This window comes from Protopterus annectens, chromosome 3.part0 (genome assembly GCF_019279795.1).
Source record: "Protopterus annectens isolate FY-2018-M chromosome 3.part0, PAN1.0, whole genome shotgun sequence".
Taxonomy (NCBI): Eukaryota; Metazoa; Chordata; order Ceratodontiformes; family Protopteridae; genus Protopterus; species Protopterus annectens.
The window spans coordinates 1,917,715,657-1,917,733,915 of NC_056731.1; the positions used below are offsets into that span (position 1 = coordinate 1,917,715,657).

At 36.4% G+C, this 18,259-nt stretch overlaps 1 protein-coding gene across 1 annotated transcript in view; it reads right to left on the bottom strand.

The window, feature by feature from the left end:
- The window catches only part of NBEAL2 (neurobeachin like 2), a 3,059,867-nt gene that overhangs the window by 599,321 nt on the left and 2,442,287 nt on the right, over positions 1–18,259 (bottom strand). Inside the window, exons 37-38 of the mRNA XM_044066003.1 lie at positions 7,846–7,979; positions 3,975–4,082 (exon numbers count right to left, since the gene is read on the bottom strand). Coding sequence (XP_043921938.1) covers positions 3,975–4,082; positions 7,846–7,979 — 242 coding nt within the window. The remainder of the gene's footprint in view (positions 1–3,974; positions 4,083–7,845; positions 7,980–18,259) is intronic.

Below are 18,259 nucleotides of genomic sequence, written 5' to 3' on the forward strand. Positions count from 1 at the left end.
CGTAATGAATTGGCAGACTTAAAAGATTCCCTGCAGACCACTCTGTCAGAGATACTGGGTGGGCAAATTGGTGTAACTAAGGAAATTATTTTTTTTTGAGCTATGACACAGAATCAGAATTGCCTAGACATAGTAAGGCCTTGCTGAGTCTAACTATGGTGGCTACCAAAAAAGCAATTACTAGAAAATGCAAATCGAAGTCTAAGCCAACTTTACTAGAAGTGATGAGTATAGTAACAGAGATAAAACAACTGGAATTAGGATCTTTAGAAAAGGGTAGGTCAAATTACATTGAAAAAATGGGAACTGTGGAAACAATACATTCAGAAGAGGAAAGAGGTTTAAAAGAAGGCAGGATTTGAATGAACTATGTAATGTCTGACTGACAATGACTGGCTAGACAATATGTGATGTATAATGTTTGCAACTAAAATTATGTCACTACGGTTTGTCTTCTTTAATATAAATCATGCCTATGTCATACGTGATAATTTAATAAAGATGTTTCTTGTTTAAATTAAAAAAAAATCTTCCCTTCAGCTGGATGGTCTTGAAAAGCTCAGTTGTTGCAGAGTCAAAAAGATTTTGGTGTCCAAAGTAGAGTGCAGCAACTTAGCCTTAATGTCTTCAGGAAGGGACTTGAGCTGTAACCAAGAATATTTCCTCATAACTGACCTTGATGCAGCTGCCCTAAAGGTGGCATCAGCAGCACCATAACTATATTTTATAGAGTGACAAACTACCTTGTAAGCAGAGCTCAAGATAGAAACAGCAGAGAACTTAGCATCTGAATTAGGCAAATAAGAAACAACACTCCTGAGTTGAAAAAGAAGAGCCAGGAAATATCGATCATATCGGTCTGGCACTTTATGCCTCTGAAAGCTAGGAAATGGAAGACTGAGCAGTCAACTCCTGAGGGGGATTCAAAGTCATAAGGGCCTTGAATCTACCCTGAGTGAAATCCTACCACTCTGTGTGGACCCTTAACTAGAAAGGCCATGAGTGAAATCCTGACACTCTATGTGGATACTTAGCTACAGAAGCCACGTCTGTTTTTTTTTTGTTTTGTTTCTTTTTCAAAGGAACATCAGCCCTAACAAACTTAGCAGGTTCAGACCCTTGTCCACCTTCAATAAGGGAACTAGGGACTCCCTCCCCAACCAGAATCTGGGGAATCATCCCAGACCCCACCAAAATGATAGCCATGTTTCCCCCTCCTCATCTACAGTAGCCACAGGAACAATCTCAACAGACGTGCAAGTAGGCAGCCCCATGTCTGCCTCCAACTGGGTCGTGACAGAGGGGACTGACAGTGGAACTGAATGTTCCTTGGGTTCTTCATCCAACCTGTTGCAGATATTCAGTGGAGATTGGACAGCAGAAAAATCAGTACTTTTTTAAATTTATTATTAAGCAGAGACTGAATGTCAGGGTGGGTGGACTCAGAAGCCATGGAATCTTAGAAAGAAGCTTCAGACACTGGTTTTCTAAACAGATTGAAAAGTAAGATAGACAGCTATAGAAAGTCTTTGGTGTGAAAGCTTGACAAATCTCACACTGAGTATGGTTGTGGTCAGCACCAAGGTAAAAAAAAAAAGGCACTTTTCATGTCTATCCTTATGGGGAATCTGCCTTCCACACTCACATTTTTCCTTCCTCAATGGAATGTAAAAATAAGACAGTCCGAAGGAAACCACCCCGACTGGGTATTTACCTTCTGAAGTCTTGGTAGCTGTATCCTGCAACATAAAACTTAAGACCAAATTGTAAAACTAGTATTCAGTCTGATGACAACGTTATTCTGAGAATTAGGCACTCTTAAGTCACTTATGCACATTATGTTTTAGACATAGAACATACATCTAAAGTACAGTACCTGAAAGGAGCTAAGGCTTTAGTACGCTGGATGGCACAAGATATCCCATTTGTAGTAGCTGCAACAGTGATAAGGGAAGATATCTCCCTTGACAGAAGAAAGTGGTTTCCCATGTCTTCTAAGGGCACCTAAACAGCCGTAGAGGATGTGGCTATCTCCCCATTGTGGTTGAAGGGACTACAACAGAATGCCCTAGAGAAACCAGAAAGTGATCTGAGGAACAACCCATGGCCACTACACAGTTATCCCCCAGCAGAAGGAGCACTACGTAAGCCTGCTCTGTCAGCAAGGGCTTCCTTGTAGTTTTCTTTTTCTTAGGTATAGCAAGAGAATGAACTGAAGTATTGGTAAATTGATCTTTGTTCCTGAAGAGAATGAAGCCTGTTCCTCATAAGTGCAGTTAGAATGAGTCAGTCAGAAAGTAAGTTGTCACTAAAGTATTCAGAAGCAGTACACACACTCTTACAGTCTCCAAAATGCAAAACAGCTCCAATAAAATTCAAATGTAATCACATAAACCATAATCTTTTGTCTCCAAAACAGACTGCCAGATTGTGTTCACATGACAGTATAGACAAAATAGTAAAAATATCCCAAAATATAGGTGTCCTTAAAGAGACCAGGTACAATATATGGGGAAAAAGGATTTGTCTGCCCAGAAATGGAAGAAAGAAGCCAGCTATAGTTCCGCTGAGAAGTCTTCTCGAGAGCAGAAAGTACTGAAGATGTTTGGTGATAGGCTGCTGTTTTCTTCCTTTGGAGCTCAATCCACAGCAGCATGGACAAATGTGTGAGGGGTTTCTCAGACTTTGAAAGACTGGCCAGCCATTACATCCTTGGCAAGTTATAACCCACACATCTAAAGGCTACTGCAGCAGTGATACATGATGATCATCTGAAAGCAGCATCTAGGAGATGCATCTTTCATTCATACAGTAATGACAAAATGTTGTACTTTAAAACAGTACTGAAAATTATCCTGTGACCATCATTTCATGTGACTGTTGTAGACTTGCCAATGGTAAGCAACTTGTGTATGTTTTGGCCCTTTTCCCACTTTTCTGATCTCACCCCCTCTTTAAGAGCTTACTTTTTAACTGGCTAGTTTGCTGCCAAAAAGGTGATCCTTACAAGGAATAGATTACATCATTTTAGGCAACTCTGGACAGTTCTGTACTCTGATAATCTTGCTCTTATGCAAAGACAGCTTTCTCCAAGCAGACCTGTTCATCCTTATGAGTGCCTGATTTTTTAAACACTAATGCTCTAAACACTTTCACATGTCACGCTTTTATTACAACATTAAACATCTTGTAGTGTTCACAGCCATTTGTAGCATATGTGCCAATAAGTAAACAATACACTTCAAATATAAATCCTCTGGGACTGTAAGCCCCGACCCCCCAATGCATTCACGTATAACACACATAGGTCTTTGGCACTTAAGGAATCATAAACATTAGAAAAGTAACAAAAAAAAAACACAGTCAGAAGCAATTGTAAAAGAGCAAGAAAGGGTCCTGAAGGAGCAAGCAAAAGAATATGGTACAAGGCAAGCCATTTTTATAGACACTGATGTGATCCACCAGTGTGAGATACTACCATATGCAAAAAGGGACACAAACATTCTTAAAAAAAATGACAAACAATAAGGGTAAACCCATTTGTTTCACTGCTGCATAGGTTCTATTCTAATAAACAAAGTTCACATCATATCTAAATCTAATTAGAAGCTGCATGACATCATGATATAATGACATTACATTCAGTTGAAGCAGTCTTGCAGCTGCCATACTCCATTGTTTGTTGTCATTATCACTTCCACAATACCTGTACTTCTATTCCACATAAAAAGGGAAGCACACATTTTAGTACTTAAAATACAAAGACGCCCAGCAGAAAGCAGCAATAACATGCTAGTTAGCATAAAGAAGGCGTAATAAATAATGTCTTCTCTGTGAAAGACCAGTAGTAATGCTCCATCATTTGCATTTCTATATCGCTTACATAACAACATAATGGATGCATAATTAATCCCCTCACAGAAAACAAAGGCATTTATTTAATGAGTAATAAAATAAATTGCTACAATAGCTACCTGAGTCAGTCCTGAGGCAGCCAGCTGTTCCTGAGGAGAGCGAGTACCAAAGTAAAACAAGTTTGGTGGGTGCAACCCAAGAATCCGTGAGTATACATGATTCCTCGCCTGCAAGCAGCAAAGAATTTAGGAAGAATAAAAATTAAAAAAAAAAATCAAGACATAAGAAATACAAAAGTAAAAAGGCTGTCACACTAATTATGTTGTAATTTTGACATGTTTCTGACCAAGAAATAGATGATTTTTTCCCCAAGGCAAAATGATGCTGTATTTCACATTTTTCAGTATCACAAAGAAAAATTAAGTCTGGAAGGTCCCTAAGGACAACTGAACTAATTTCTATAATAATTTCTATCTGACCATAAATGGCTACACAATACTTCTCAAAGCTTCTATGTTTCAAAGAACATTACAGCAGCATATGCAATGTCTTGAAATTTTTCCATCCCCGAATGCAAGTGCATCAAACCTTTGGTGTCAAAACCACTTGTGGAAAGGCATGTGACATGTAAAACCATCTGGAATGTATAAAGGTCAGAGAGGGTGAAATACGTTACTGGACTCTGTAGTTCTGCCTGACTTCAGTTACATATTACATTGATGCTTTCTTTTAACAGTGGATTCTTCAACTATGACAGTCTCAGAGCACTGAAAAGAAACAAGCTAAATGGTCACCAGCAATGGGACTCCCATGATGGCTGCACATTGATCAACAGTTTTAGAGCTTTCCTAGTATGAAAACTGCAGTTATGAAAAAAAAGCCAGTACAAGCTACCAGTAAGGGTAAAACTCAGATTAATCTGGATAATTACACTGCCTGGATGCACACTTTTTCTTAAGGCTAAAAGCTAATGTTTACTGATAGTATGCAAGCTGCTTTTCACATCTAGGCTAGAACTAGAGACAAGAAAATAAAAGAACAGACAAGCTATCGGTGTAAGTGGGAACACAGCAGACTCTAACATGAGCTTTAACATGGGTAACCTTAATTTTAGGACAGGTAATACCTGTGGGTGCAGCCACCAATTTGATGCAACTCTTCCCATCTAGAGGGATAAACTTTACTTATTTGAAAATGTACATAGTTTTGTGCATTAGGTGACATTTAAAAGAGGACGGAGGTTATGAAAATCTATTTAGTTTTTTGTTTAAATATTTCCATTGAACCAAAAAGTACAGAAAGCATGTGAGATCGATTAAAATGACGATAAGAAGAGACTGCATAAGAGATTAACCTGCCAACATTAGTGTGCACATGTAAGCACATGCAAAAGATCTGTCTTGTATAATAGGCGAGAGGAATAGCTTTCTATCATAATGGCTACCCTGTCTATACCATCACCGAATGTAACTGGCTTTACAGGTAAAAACAAATAGCAAAGAATACTGAATTATATTAAGAAATGTAGGGTGCAAATAGCAACATTGCAAGTTTGGAGGTTGCTATACTGGTTAACATGCTTACCTCACAGACAACAAGTACAGGGTTTGATTCTCACTAGGCTAGGCTCAAAAAGCCCCTGCGGTCATTAGTCAGGTATATACCTATGAGCCTTAAGTTGAAGGGATGGGTTTGGCATAATGGTTAAGTTAATCACCTTACAGACACAAGGCACTGGGTTTATTTCTGACCTTGGGTTATTGGCTAGGCTTAAAGTGGTAGTTCAGGGAAATTAGCCTAGTATTTATCTATGAACTTAAGAGACAGATTTGGATAGAAATGAACATGCAAATTTGACAATGAAGGATTTTGGGGGGATATTCAAGAGAATATCAGTGACAAAGGAAAACGGACTCCAACAGTGATAAAAGTAGGAAAAGAAGACAATAATGGCAAATCTGTGGTAGTAAGAGGTTACTGGCAGCACAGCAGTATTATAGTAGAATGTTTTTATATTCTACCTAAAATTTCAAATATGGAACTTAAGAAAAATTTGGGAGAAATAATCAGCTTTCAGTAGGGAAGTACTACTTATGGGTGGAGACTTGAACTTAATTAGCAATAGTGAGTATGTATCGGGAGACCTTTAAGAGAACTAAAACAGAGAGTATTTTTAAGAAGAAATATACGAGAATATTTGGTATGGAAAGTGTGAATTCAGTAGTAGCAACTAAGCATTTAATTATCATTCTCTAAGGTATAACAACTGGGCTACACTGGATAGAAATTATATTTCAAAGGGGCATGTGTAATTAATTGAAAGGCTTGACATACATCTAGTAAACATTTTAGATCATGTATCAATAAAAAGCAAAGATAAATATGCAGGGTAATGACGTAAAATGACACATTGCTGCTTTCCTACTTACCTATTAAAAAGAGAAATTTAAGGAATGGGTAGTGAAAATAATTTGAGAATTATTAGAGAAGACACATATTTCTTCAGGAGGGGTAGATAGTGAGTTGGTTAAAATGAAAATGAGGTTTAAAAACAGAGTAAAATGAGAGAGACATATGGGGGAAAAGGAGAATGGATATTTTACCAATAGAGATGACTGCAAGTAAAAACATAGAAAACGGGCAAAGCAGGGGCTGAAATTTATGGGATAATATTAACAAAGGTGTTAATGTATTGGAAGCAATATACTAGAGGGGGGAAGGTAACAGATGTTTGGACTGATGGTTACAGTCTTCCTTCACTACCAGGGAATGATATAAAGAGTATAGGTAAAGAAAAAGTTATATAGAGAATGCTAAGTGAAAAACAAGCTCTGGTGGAGTTTTTAGTCAAGTCTAGAACAAAGGCTGCTGTTATAAAAAGGAAAAATAGCAGAGCACATAAAATGTTCCATGATAACTACAAGAATGAATCAGAGGAGGTTAGAAAAGATTAAGAAGAGAGAATGGAATGGCAATTGACAAAGGAACGATGGGAGGACATCTGTATTACTCCCAAGTATGCAACAAAGTCCATAAGGTTTGGGATTTTTTAGAAGGTGCTTGCATTGATATTTTTATACCCCAAGCAGACTTCAGAGAGTTTTCCGTCAGGTAGATAGCAACTGTTGGAGGTGTGATGGGAAATAGGTAGTTGCTAATATATTTTTTAAGAGTGTAACTAGCTGGGATATTTTAGAAATTTCCTACAGAGTGCTTCATCAGAAATGTTTGGGGACCAAATGGTTGTAACTAAGAAAATAACTCTTTTTGAGTTGGGACATATGATCTGAAATGGCTTGACATAGTAAGGCCTTACTAAGTTTAATCCTGTTGGCTGCCAAAATGCAAGTGTAAACCAAAAGCAATTTAAGTACTGAATATTGTGAAGGACATTATATAATTGGAGGTATGCTCTTTACAAAACACAAGAGGCAAATTATATAGAAATAAATGTAATTTGCTAGAGTAATACATGCAGAATAAAGTTCAAGAAAAAAAGTGAGGTTTAAGTGAAGCTGGAATTGAGCAATTTATGTAATGTTAGAATGAATAATTGTTAAAAAGCAAATGAGTATGCTTATTGCATGAAAATACTGAAAAATGTCAGAGTTAATTGTTTTCTTTACTATTAATGGGTGTGTATGTAGACCATTGTTTAACATTTGACTTGATAAAGGTGTTAAACATGGTCACCAACAATACTAAGCAGGTGTCCGGCTTACTACAGAAAAAGAAAAAATAAGACTTTCTCACTCATGAAAACTCTCCTCTCCTGCACTCACAAGCATGCAAATAAATAATCAAAGCAAACATTAATCTTTCAGGTTATTTATGATACATAGCTCTTACAACTACAATGCTTGCAAGCAATGTTTTCCAAACAAACTATTTATAACTCGTGAAACCATAGTCCCAGCTAATACATTCATGAAAATTTGCATTTATTTCTGAGCTAGTCTTAAAAACCTACAGAGAATAAGAAAATATTACCTTCTTCTTAAAGTTCACAAAGTAGTTTGCCTGGTCAATGAAAAAGAACTCCAGTGCAGATCTTCTGAGATTGTAACGTCGGAGGTGAACTTCTCGGAGATGAGACAAAGGACGCTTGAAGTCATAACCAATGCCTAAAAAATGTGCATTAAAAAGTTACTGTAGGCCTTTAAGGGATATTAGCGACCACACTCAATGTTCAGTGTAATAATTACAACAAACGTACAGCCTCAGACTACCTTGGAGCTTTCTGCCAGAAGGACATACCACAAACACACCATTCCCAACAGGCTATCAAACTGATCCTTGAATTTATGTAGTGTGGCTTCTTGCCCTATTATGAACAGGAGTGAATTCTGGATCTTTCCTGCACTGTATTTGAAAGTCTTGGTCTTAATCTGAGACTTAGCATCAGGTAAGTTAAACAAGATGATTGTTACTCCTTGTATCTCTTGCTTGTGATGAGAAAAATTCCAGTTGTGGATGCCATTATCTCATGTTTGGAGCATTTGACATCTCCCCTTAGTAACTTGCACCTTAATTTATACCTAAGCAGCTTCTTTATGAACAGTAAGTGATGTTAAAGGCCTTAATATATGACTGGGAGTTTTCATACAAACTAGATTATAAATGCAAGCCTGTCCACAATGCTCAATGTGTGCCCCAATCAAAGATTTGCATGATGTAATCAAAACCTTTTCTTTCCTGCTCTTGACAGAATGGAAAATGTCCCTCATGATACCATAACTGCACCTTATAACAGACATTATATGAGCATCAAAGATGAGATGGCCATTGAAAAGGACAGCAAAAGTCCTTTATGGTTTTGAGTCTGGTACCAGTTCTTGATTTACTGAATACTGATAACAACATTTATTACCAAATCCAAAGTGAAGCAATATACATTTAGACAAGTTAAGCGAAAAAAAAAAAAAACAGAATTATTAGCAGACCAGCAATAAAAAGTCTATGTAAGAAAATTTGTGAGACTTTATACTCTTTTATATTACTTACTGTAGTTCCCACTTTGGTGTCATCAGTATATTTACTGATACAAATACTCTTACCAGATGGAAAGGAGGGCATAAATAAACTAAACAAGAATGGCCCCAAAACTAATCCATGAGGGACACCCATATAAACTATCCTTACATCTGACAGAAGATGTAGGGTCAAAGTCAGAGGCAAACAACGGTTTATGTTCAGGGATTACATAACCTGAATCAAAGGCCTCAGACAAATCCAAATAAAATCACATCAATGGGAATTCCATGTTTAAAGATATTCACACTGTTGTCATAAAATTCCAATACATTATTTAGACAAGAATGTCAAAAATTAAACCAAGTTGACTAGAGTCAACTAACTGACTCGAAGAGTTATGAAACAAAAAAGCAAAAGAATAACTTGTTCAAAAACCTTTCCTGCCAGATAATGAACTCTTTACAGATACCTAGGACATAACCAAACTGTAAGGTTACCTGAAATAAGTCAGTCTAACATAAAAAACAGCATCATTGGCACTGAACAAAATAGTCATTCAGACTATTTGGGCCTGCTTTAGCCTTGCATCTTATCCCTTAACTGCAGCTTTCATACTGATGATACAAATACAAGGCATTGCAATGTACCTCAAATTGATTCATTACAGGTGGGAATACTGTTATTAGATGCCAAATAACTTAGTACAAAGTATATAGGGAGAACAATACGTTGTTTCCATCACAGAATTTATGAACATCTTAGGGCAGTGGATAAATTAGATTTAACTAATGCCTTAGCAAGACATACTGCAAATGTTCATAACAACATTAAAGTAGGGTTTAGGTTTATTATAATCGACCAAATGGTTGATGCAGAAAAAAGATGGGATGCAGAAGAGGGCTTAAATTGGAAGGAATATGCCTGGCAAGTAAGGCTTAATACAGATGCAGATCCCGGTATGAATGATAGAGAACATTTTAAAGCAGTTTTATGCAAGAAAGGGCTAAAGCATTGTTAGTGTAGTTAGTCATGTGACTTTTTAACATTTACACTTTTTAACAACCAACCAGGTCTGAAGAAGTTCTATGTGAATGAAAGCCCTTACCAGTTGTTTGTTTTATTAAAGTGTGTTTATATTCAATTGCCGTTTTGTCATTTTGTTTTTTATTTTTGGACTTGTGACACGATTTTCTGAGAAGCTTTGAGTCCAATTTGGATTAATATGGCTTTTTTCTAATGGCAATTCACCCAAAATCTTTTCCCAACAACAGCAGAACTCCAGTTTCCTGGTTATACCTTCTGGCTTTACACTGCATGACACTCCGAGTAATACGCTGCTTGATAATGGTAATGGGGTTGTTGAAAAGGTTGGCTTGAACAAATCTTCTAAAGGGGCAAATTCTGTGATTGTATATGCCTTAGGAGCTGTTCCCAAAAAAAAGGATACTTTATCTGACAAGAAAGCACTGAAGGGTAATGTTGTATTAACGGATAAACTGCTAGGGGAATGTCTATCACATCCAGAGAATCCGTTCATCACAGGGAGACGAGCCCATGAGTTAAGCCAAGCAGATAACAGCCCTAGCTATGTAAGTGAATTTAATCTACTTGAAAATAATCTTTTGAAAGTCAAAAAGTTGCAATGGGATATTATTTTCTTTGAAGCCTCCTTACAAGCCAAAAGCATCCCAAGAGGGCTCAGAGTGCACAATATGGCTGCTGGGAAATTCGTTTCAGATGAAATGCTAAATATGGAGAAAGTGCTGAATGTTAGCGTGGGTCTGCAATATGTTCAGCTGTTGCCTGAAGATGTGAGGCACAAATTGGCTAACCTAAATGACAGTGTGGTTAGCTTATATAATTCCCTTAAAGAAAATATTTATTTAACCAATTTTGAGTCAAGGGTGGAACTCATACAAGCAAAACTGAATAAAGAGAATGAAATGCAGCAAAAAAGGAAACTAAAGAAATTCTATAGAGGCGAAGTTGATTACCAACAAAAGGGGCTGTATGTGAATCAGTCTGTTTCAGAAGCAGCCGTTACTTATGTGGATTGCAATGCAGAGTGTGACCAGGTAACTGAAAACAGAGCAGCTAAGAGAAGCAGAAGAGAGGAGGGGCATTCTACCGATGTTCAGGTTAACAAAGCTAGTGACTGCTTAAATGATGGACATACCAAACAGGTTTTTCAGCATGTCGATGTAGATCAGGATGGAGGCACAGGTATAAGAACCTGGGCACAAGTAGCAGCAAAGAAAACACCTTTCAAGCTGAGGAAACAGTCATGGGCACAGAAACAACAGGGGTATGGGCAGAAAAAGAAGTTTTACAACAACAAAGGAAAAAAGAAGTTTTTCAACAACAACAGAAACTTCAAGGGAAATGCCTACTGGAGTGTGAACGAACATTGCTGTTGCCAGCAAGCAGTCAGATCCTGCAATTTCCAAAATGGAAAGGCGTAGAGAAATCAGCAGCACAACCGTTAAACAAAGGTATTGTTAACTTGAATTTTAAAATAGTTAATCTATCTTCTGTTTCTCTAAATCCAGAACAAATTAATGTTTTAATTAAAGGACTTAATTTTGTGCCATAATATTGTATTTGTTATTAATTCTTTGAGGGGTTTTGTGTGTAAAAGAAATTTGAAATGTTTCTTTCATGGTATTACATGTCAACAATATATTTTTTAATAAAACAGCTTTTCAATCTTCCTTTGCGGCCAGAGTTAGAGGCATTTTTATTAACATATGAAAAATAAGTGAGAGATTTATTCGCTTGTAAAAGCAAAAATGTTTTTTATAACATGTCTATGAAAGAAAAAAATGCTTTACAGATGTTAATTGATGATAAAGATGTCTATATTACTAAAGCTGATAAAGGCAACGCTGTGGTAGTCATGGACTATGGTTTTTATAAAAAAAAAAGTATTTTGATATTTTATCAGATGTTGATTTTTATTGTGAAGTAAATTGGGATGAAATTGATAAAAGTTATAATTTTATTGACTCATTAATTGAAGAATGGGTAGTTAAAGGAAGAATCAATAATGAACTGGCTGAGTTCTTTTGTATTAAGAAGCCTAGATTGGGAAGGTTTTTTGGCCTTCCCAAGATTCAAAAGAATTTGGATAAGCCAAGTTTTAGGCCTATAGTGGCTAATGGTGGGAGTAAAACTGAGTCCATGGCTATATTTGTTGAGAGATGCTTACAAAAAGCAGTTATTACAGCTGAATCATAAGTTAAAGATTCATTTGATTTTATGCAAAGTATAAAAAGTATTTCTATAAGAAAAGATACATGGTTAGTGACTGCAGATGTGTGTTCTTTATTGACTGTAATTCCTACTGATGAGGGAATTGAAAGAATTACAGAAGTTTTGAGAGGTTGTTCAGGTTTTGCTGCAGAGGAAATTAGTCTGTTATCTGAATTATTGTGAATGTGATATTATCTTACATTTTTTTTACTTTTGATAACAATTTTTTTAAGCAATGTAAAGGTGTGGCTATGGGGGCAGCTATGGCCCCCAGCTATGCCAATCAGTTTATGTCTAGTTGGGAAAGGGAGCATGTTTTGAACTCTAGATTTGCTGTGAATATTTATTTTTACAAGCGCTTTTATTGATGATTTGTTTTTTTTTTGTAGGTGGGTTCTGAAATGGAACTGCTCAATTTTTGTCAATATTTACATTCTGTTTCTAGCTATTTGAAGTTCACTTTCAATAGAACCAAATTCAGTATAAATTACCTGGATCTGACTGTATATAAGAAAAGTGACAAGATTTCAGTAAAAATATACAAAAAAGATGTTCAGAGTAATGGTTATTTGGAGTATAGTAGTATGCACAGTGCAAAATTAAAAAAACAATATTGTGTATAGCCAATTTGATATAATTAATAGGCTTACTGATGAAGATGATTATTTCCTAGAACAGTGTGAAATTTTAAGAAAAAATTCTGACTAGAGGTTATCCCATGGTGGTTATAGATGAGGCTATAGCGAAGACTTTATTGGTTAGAGAGAAGGGGATACCTTGTGATATGAAAGAGAATGGGCCAAATTTGGATTACAATTTATGTTGCACTTTGGATAATTCAGTGGATTTATTTAGTATTAAGCAAGTTACTATGACTAATTGGAAGTTTTTAAACAAATTTCCAAGAGATAAATAAATAGCTAAGTGAGAGGCCTATTTTTTTACTAAAAGAGGGAGAAGTTTAAAGGATTTTTTTGAAACCAAAAAAAATTGATGTTATTTCCAGTTATAATGGGATGTCAAAGTGTGAAGACTAATTATTGTAAGTTTGTTTATTCAGGCAACAAGGTTACTTTAAGTGCTAGGAATTAGACTATTAAAATAAGGGGCAAATATAACTGCAAATCCAAATTTGTTGTGTATTTAATATTATGTAATTCTTGCCAGGGATTTTATATAGGGAGAACAATACATAGTTTACATCATAGAATTTATGAACATCTTAGGGCAGTGGATAAATTAGATTTAACTAATGCCTTAGCAAGACATATTGCAAATGTTCATAACAACATTAAAGTAGGGTTTAGGTTTATTATAATCGACCAAGTGGTTGATGCAGAAAAAGATGGGATGCAGAAGAGGACCTAAATCGGAAGGAATATGCCTGGCAAGTAAAGCTTAATACAGATGCAGATCCAGGTATGAATGTTAGAGAAATTTTTAAAGTAGTTATATGCAAGAAAGGGTTAAAGCATTGCTAGTGTAGTAGTCATGTGACTTTTTAACATTTAAATGCAGTGTTTATTTTGTGATACAACCAGGTCTGAAGAAGTTCTATGTGAATGAAAGCACTTACCAGTTTGTTTTATTAAAGAGTGTTTATATTTGATTGCCGTTTTGTCATTTTGTTTTTTTTTTATTTTTGGACTTGTGACACGATTTTCTGAGAAGCTTTGAGTCTAATTATTACAAAGTATGTTCTCAATAACTGCATACCAGTATTTAAACTTAGGTTCCCAGCATTTAATTTTCTGTACATTTCTGTACAGTCTCGTATGCTTGTAATAGGCTTTGCTGGTATCCTCTGAATAAGATACAAGTCTTAGAACCCAGCCTTTGATTTTTCTGATACTGTACCATAACTATCTACAAGACCGCATTTAATTTATTCTTCACAGAAAAAACCTCCTGTAGATGTTCCAAAAATGTTTTTTTATTAGCAACTTGTTAACAAACCTAGACCACCATGAAGGATGTTTTTTCCATACCCCCTATTCTGGATACTCTGTCATGATTTAAGGGAACAAACTGTGATGAAAGTGAAATCATTAAACTACTTTAAAAATTGTAATAATCCTCTGTTTTTGTACTTCATTTGCTGTTCCCAATTCCATTTTACAATTTTTGCATTAATGTCTGCTTAGTCACAGTAACAGAATTTCCTAAGGCTATCACTTGTGTTGTCACACCCATAAGATTGTGCTTTAATATCCCAAGTTACATACTGATGGTCAAGAATTCCCAAGAGCTCCAGCTAATTTACAGTGCATTCAACCACATTCGTCATTTAGCCAAACAACATCTACAGTACTGTTATCACAAGTAAACTGTCACAATCTGTATATAGTTACACTGCGCATTGGTTTCTGAATAAAGCCAATCAACTAGGAGTGGTAATGAGAGGAGGCATGGCAAGAAACACCCAAAGATGGCACTGGTCAATGCACCCTTTGTGCCACTGACCTCCTGGCACCAGAAGCAGGATGTCAGTTGAAGTCTTACAGGAGGGAAGAGCTTTTGAAGAATGGCCAGACATGGGTTACCTGGATAGCAGGATATCCCAAAACTGAAGACTGCAGCGAATACTATGATGAACAACAATCTACTAACAGTTGTAAGTAAAGACCACGAAATTTCAGGGACAGTTAAGTCACCAATAATAATAATGAATTACTCCTCAAAACTCAGTTTAAGTTCTGAGACAAAGTTTTGCACATCTGTGTTGCAAACGTTAGATGATCTACAGAAGAAGGCAATTAATTCACATCTCCCAGTATATCTTGATAGAGACTGCCACAGTCACATTTGTAAATACCAGAGAACACTATGACGAGGGAATGCGACTGTGAACAAACAGAGTGAACCCATGCCCATGTCTGTCATTTCTATATTTATGAAACCCCTTACAAACCGCAAACTACATGCTTCTGTCACAAACACAAAATCAGATTCCTCTGTCAAAATCCCAGCTTCAAACTCCCCTACCTTACTGCTAAGAATCTTGGAGGTAACAAACACTAAAAAGTATTTCTTGCAAATGCTACCAGATACCAACTTTAGTAGAATTTTAGTGATCTTTTTTACCCAATTTCCTGTTATCAATGTTACTTAAATGCAGTTCATCAAAAGAAAAATAAAACTGTGAGAACAAAATTCTCCCACACGCACATCGTACTACTACTGCACCTAAAGCGTAACAGACAGGTTTTACTGACAAGCATGCTAGCCACACATTTAATCACAGATCCAATTTTAAAAGCCACAACCATGTCATAGAATGCCAATGTAGTTTTGTATTAACTTAATAATAAACCTCATATACTTACTTATCCTATAAGTTCAGATAGGATTTTTCCCAAACTATCTGCCCACAGAACACTGACAAGAGTGCACATTGTTCTTATAGATGAAGTGAAGTGCAATTAATATGTCTCTTATTTTGCAATAATGTAAACTGGGTACTGTGACAGACGAATGATTGCTTCTGGGCAGCAGATTTTTCAGTCTTCTTAAATAAGAGTCACTAATCACCAGTATCTTTTCTGACCTTTCAACATTCTTATAACTTTGACTGTTAACTGTCTCAACAGATTTACTGAGACAATCACAACTCTTACGTTTATCTTCTTCTTTACCCACACTACCTTCAGTAGATTTTACATACAGTGGATATAAAAAGTTTACACACCCTTGTTAAAATGCCAGGTTTTTGTGATATAAAAAAGAGACCACAATAAATCATTTAAGAGACCACAATAAATCATTTAAAAACTTTTTCCATCTTTAATGCAACCTATAACCTGTACAATTCAATTGAAAAATAAACAAATCTTTTAGGGGAAAAAAATATAAAAAATAAAAAACTTAAAATAAGCTGGTTGCATAAGTGTGCACACCCTTACACTAATAAAACTAATACTTTGTTGAAACACCTTTTGATTTAATTACAGCATTCAGTCTTCTTGGGTAGGAATCTATCAGCATGGCACATCTTGACTTGGCAATATTTGCCCATGCTTCCTTGGAAAAGCGTTCCAAATCTGTCAGATTGCGAGGGCATCTCTTGTGCACAGCGCTCTTCAGGTCACCTCACAGATTTTCTACTGGATTTAGGTATAGGCTCTGGCTGGGCCATTCCAAAACTTAAATTTTCTTCTGGTGAAACCATTCTTTTGTTGATTTGGATGTATGCTTGGGGTCATTGTCATTTTGAAAGGTGAAATTCCTCTTTACCTTCAGCTTTCTAGCAGACACCTGAAGGTTTTGGGCCAAAAGTGACTGGTATTTGGAATGGTTCATAATTCCCTCCACCTTGACTAAAGCCCCAGTTCCAGCTGAAGAAAAGCAACCCCAAAGCATGATACTGCCACCACCATGCTTCACCATAGGGATGGTGTTCTTTTGATGATGTGAAGTGTTATTTTTGCACCAAACATACCTTTTTGAATTGTGGCCAAAAAGTTCAACCTTGGTCTTATCAGACCATAACTCATTTTCCCATATGCTTTTGGGAGACGATGTATTGTTTTGCAAATTTTAGCCAGGCCTTGATGTTTTTCTGTGTAAGAAAAGGCTTCTGTCTTGCAACCCTACCCCATAGCCCAGACATATGGAGAATATGGGAGATTGCTGTCACACGTAGTACACAACCAGTACTTGCCAGAAATTCCTTCAGCTCCTTCAGTGTTGCTGTAGGTCTCTTGGCATCCTCCCCAACCAGTTTTTGTCTTGTCTTTTCATCAATTGTGGAGGGACGTCCAGTTCTTTGCAATGTCACTGTTGTCCCATATTTTCACCACTTTTTGATGACTGTTCACTGTGTTCCATGGTATATCCAATGCTGTGGAAATTTTTTTGTACCCTTCTCCTGACTGATACCTTTCAACAATGAGACTCCTTTGATGCTTTGTAAGCTCTCTGCGAACCATGGCTTTTGCTGTAGTAGGCAACTGAGTAAATGTCAGGAAAATCCTACTAGGACAGCTGAACTCTTATTTTGGGTTAATCACAGTCTCTTTAATTGACGGCAGGTGTGTACGCAAGAAGAGTGAATGCTGTAATTAAATCAAAAGATGCTTCAACAAAGTATTAGTTTAAGGGTGTGCACACTTATGCAACCAGCTTATTGTACATTTTTTATATTTTTCCCCCTAACAGATTTGTTTGTTTTTCAACTGAATTGTACAGATTATAGGTCACATTAAAGGTGGGAAAAGTTTTTTAATGATTTATTGTGGTCTCATTTTTTTTATATCACAAAACCTGGCATTTTAACAGGGGGTGCGTAAACTTTTTCTATCCACTGTATTTATGTATGTGTGTATCTGTGCATGTCTGCTTGTCTTTGCTTTTTAACGTCCTACCACCCTTGCCTCTTTTTTTCATTAGAAAAATACACACTGTAAATTTCATTCTCTTCCAGATAATCTAACATACTTTTTTAATTTGATCTTCTGTACCTGAACTACACCTACAGTACTTATGATTTTAAAACATGCTTGTGAGAAAACCAGACTACCCTAATACTCCCTCGCAATATTAGACACCTTCAGTGAGCCTCTTACTTTGATTACTGTCAGACTGAATCTGAAACTAAAAAATAACAACGTACAGAAATCATACCAAATGGTAAGGCCTACTCAGACCAGTGTACATCGACAATAAAGTAGCAAATACATTTAGTAGAAATTTCACTTCTGGGACAACTATCTAAAGCCCATTGCTACCCATAGCTCTCAAAACCCCCATCATCACTAAAGAATATGTACTGAAAGTGCCGTCCAAGACTAAACACTTCTTCCACAGGACTAGATAATATTCTGGGCTATTTGTTAACTAGTACTAAATATCTCCTGGCGGAATCTCTCCACATGCCGTTTAATGTGAGCATGGGTACAGGCACAGTCTCGTAGGTATGGTGTACAGCAATGGTGATGAGACTTTATAAATGTAGCCCTACTACCAATACTGGAAACTAGAGGCCCATCAGCTTGACAAGTCTCATTTGTAAGGTCACGGAACACACAACACACTTTAATAACACAGACATGAACAATCTCATCAGGCTAGTCCACAAAAATTGTGTTTTATAAAAAAAAGTGGATCTTGTCAAATGAACCTGGTAAACTTCTTCGAAATGGTAACACAAGCTTTTGGAGACAGTCGCACTGTACACACA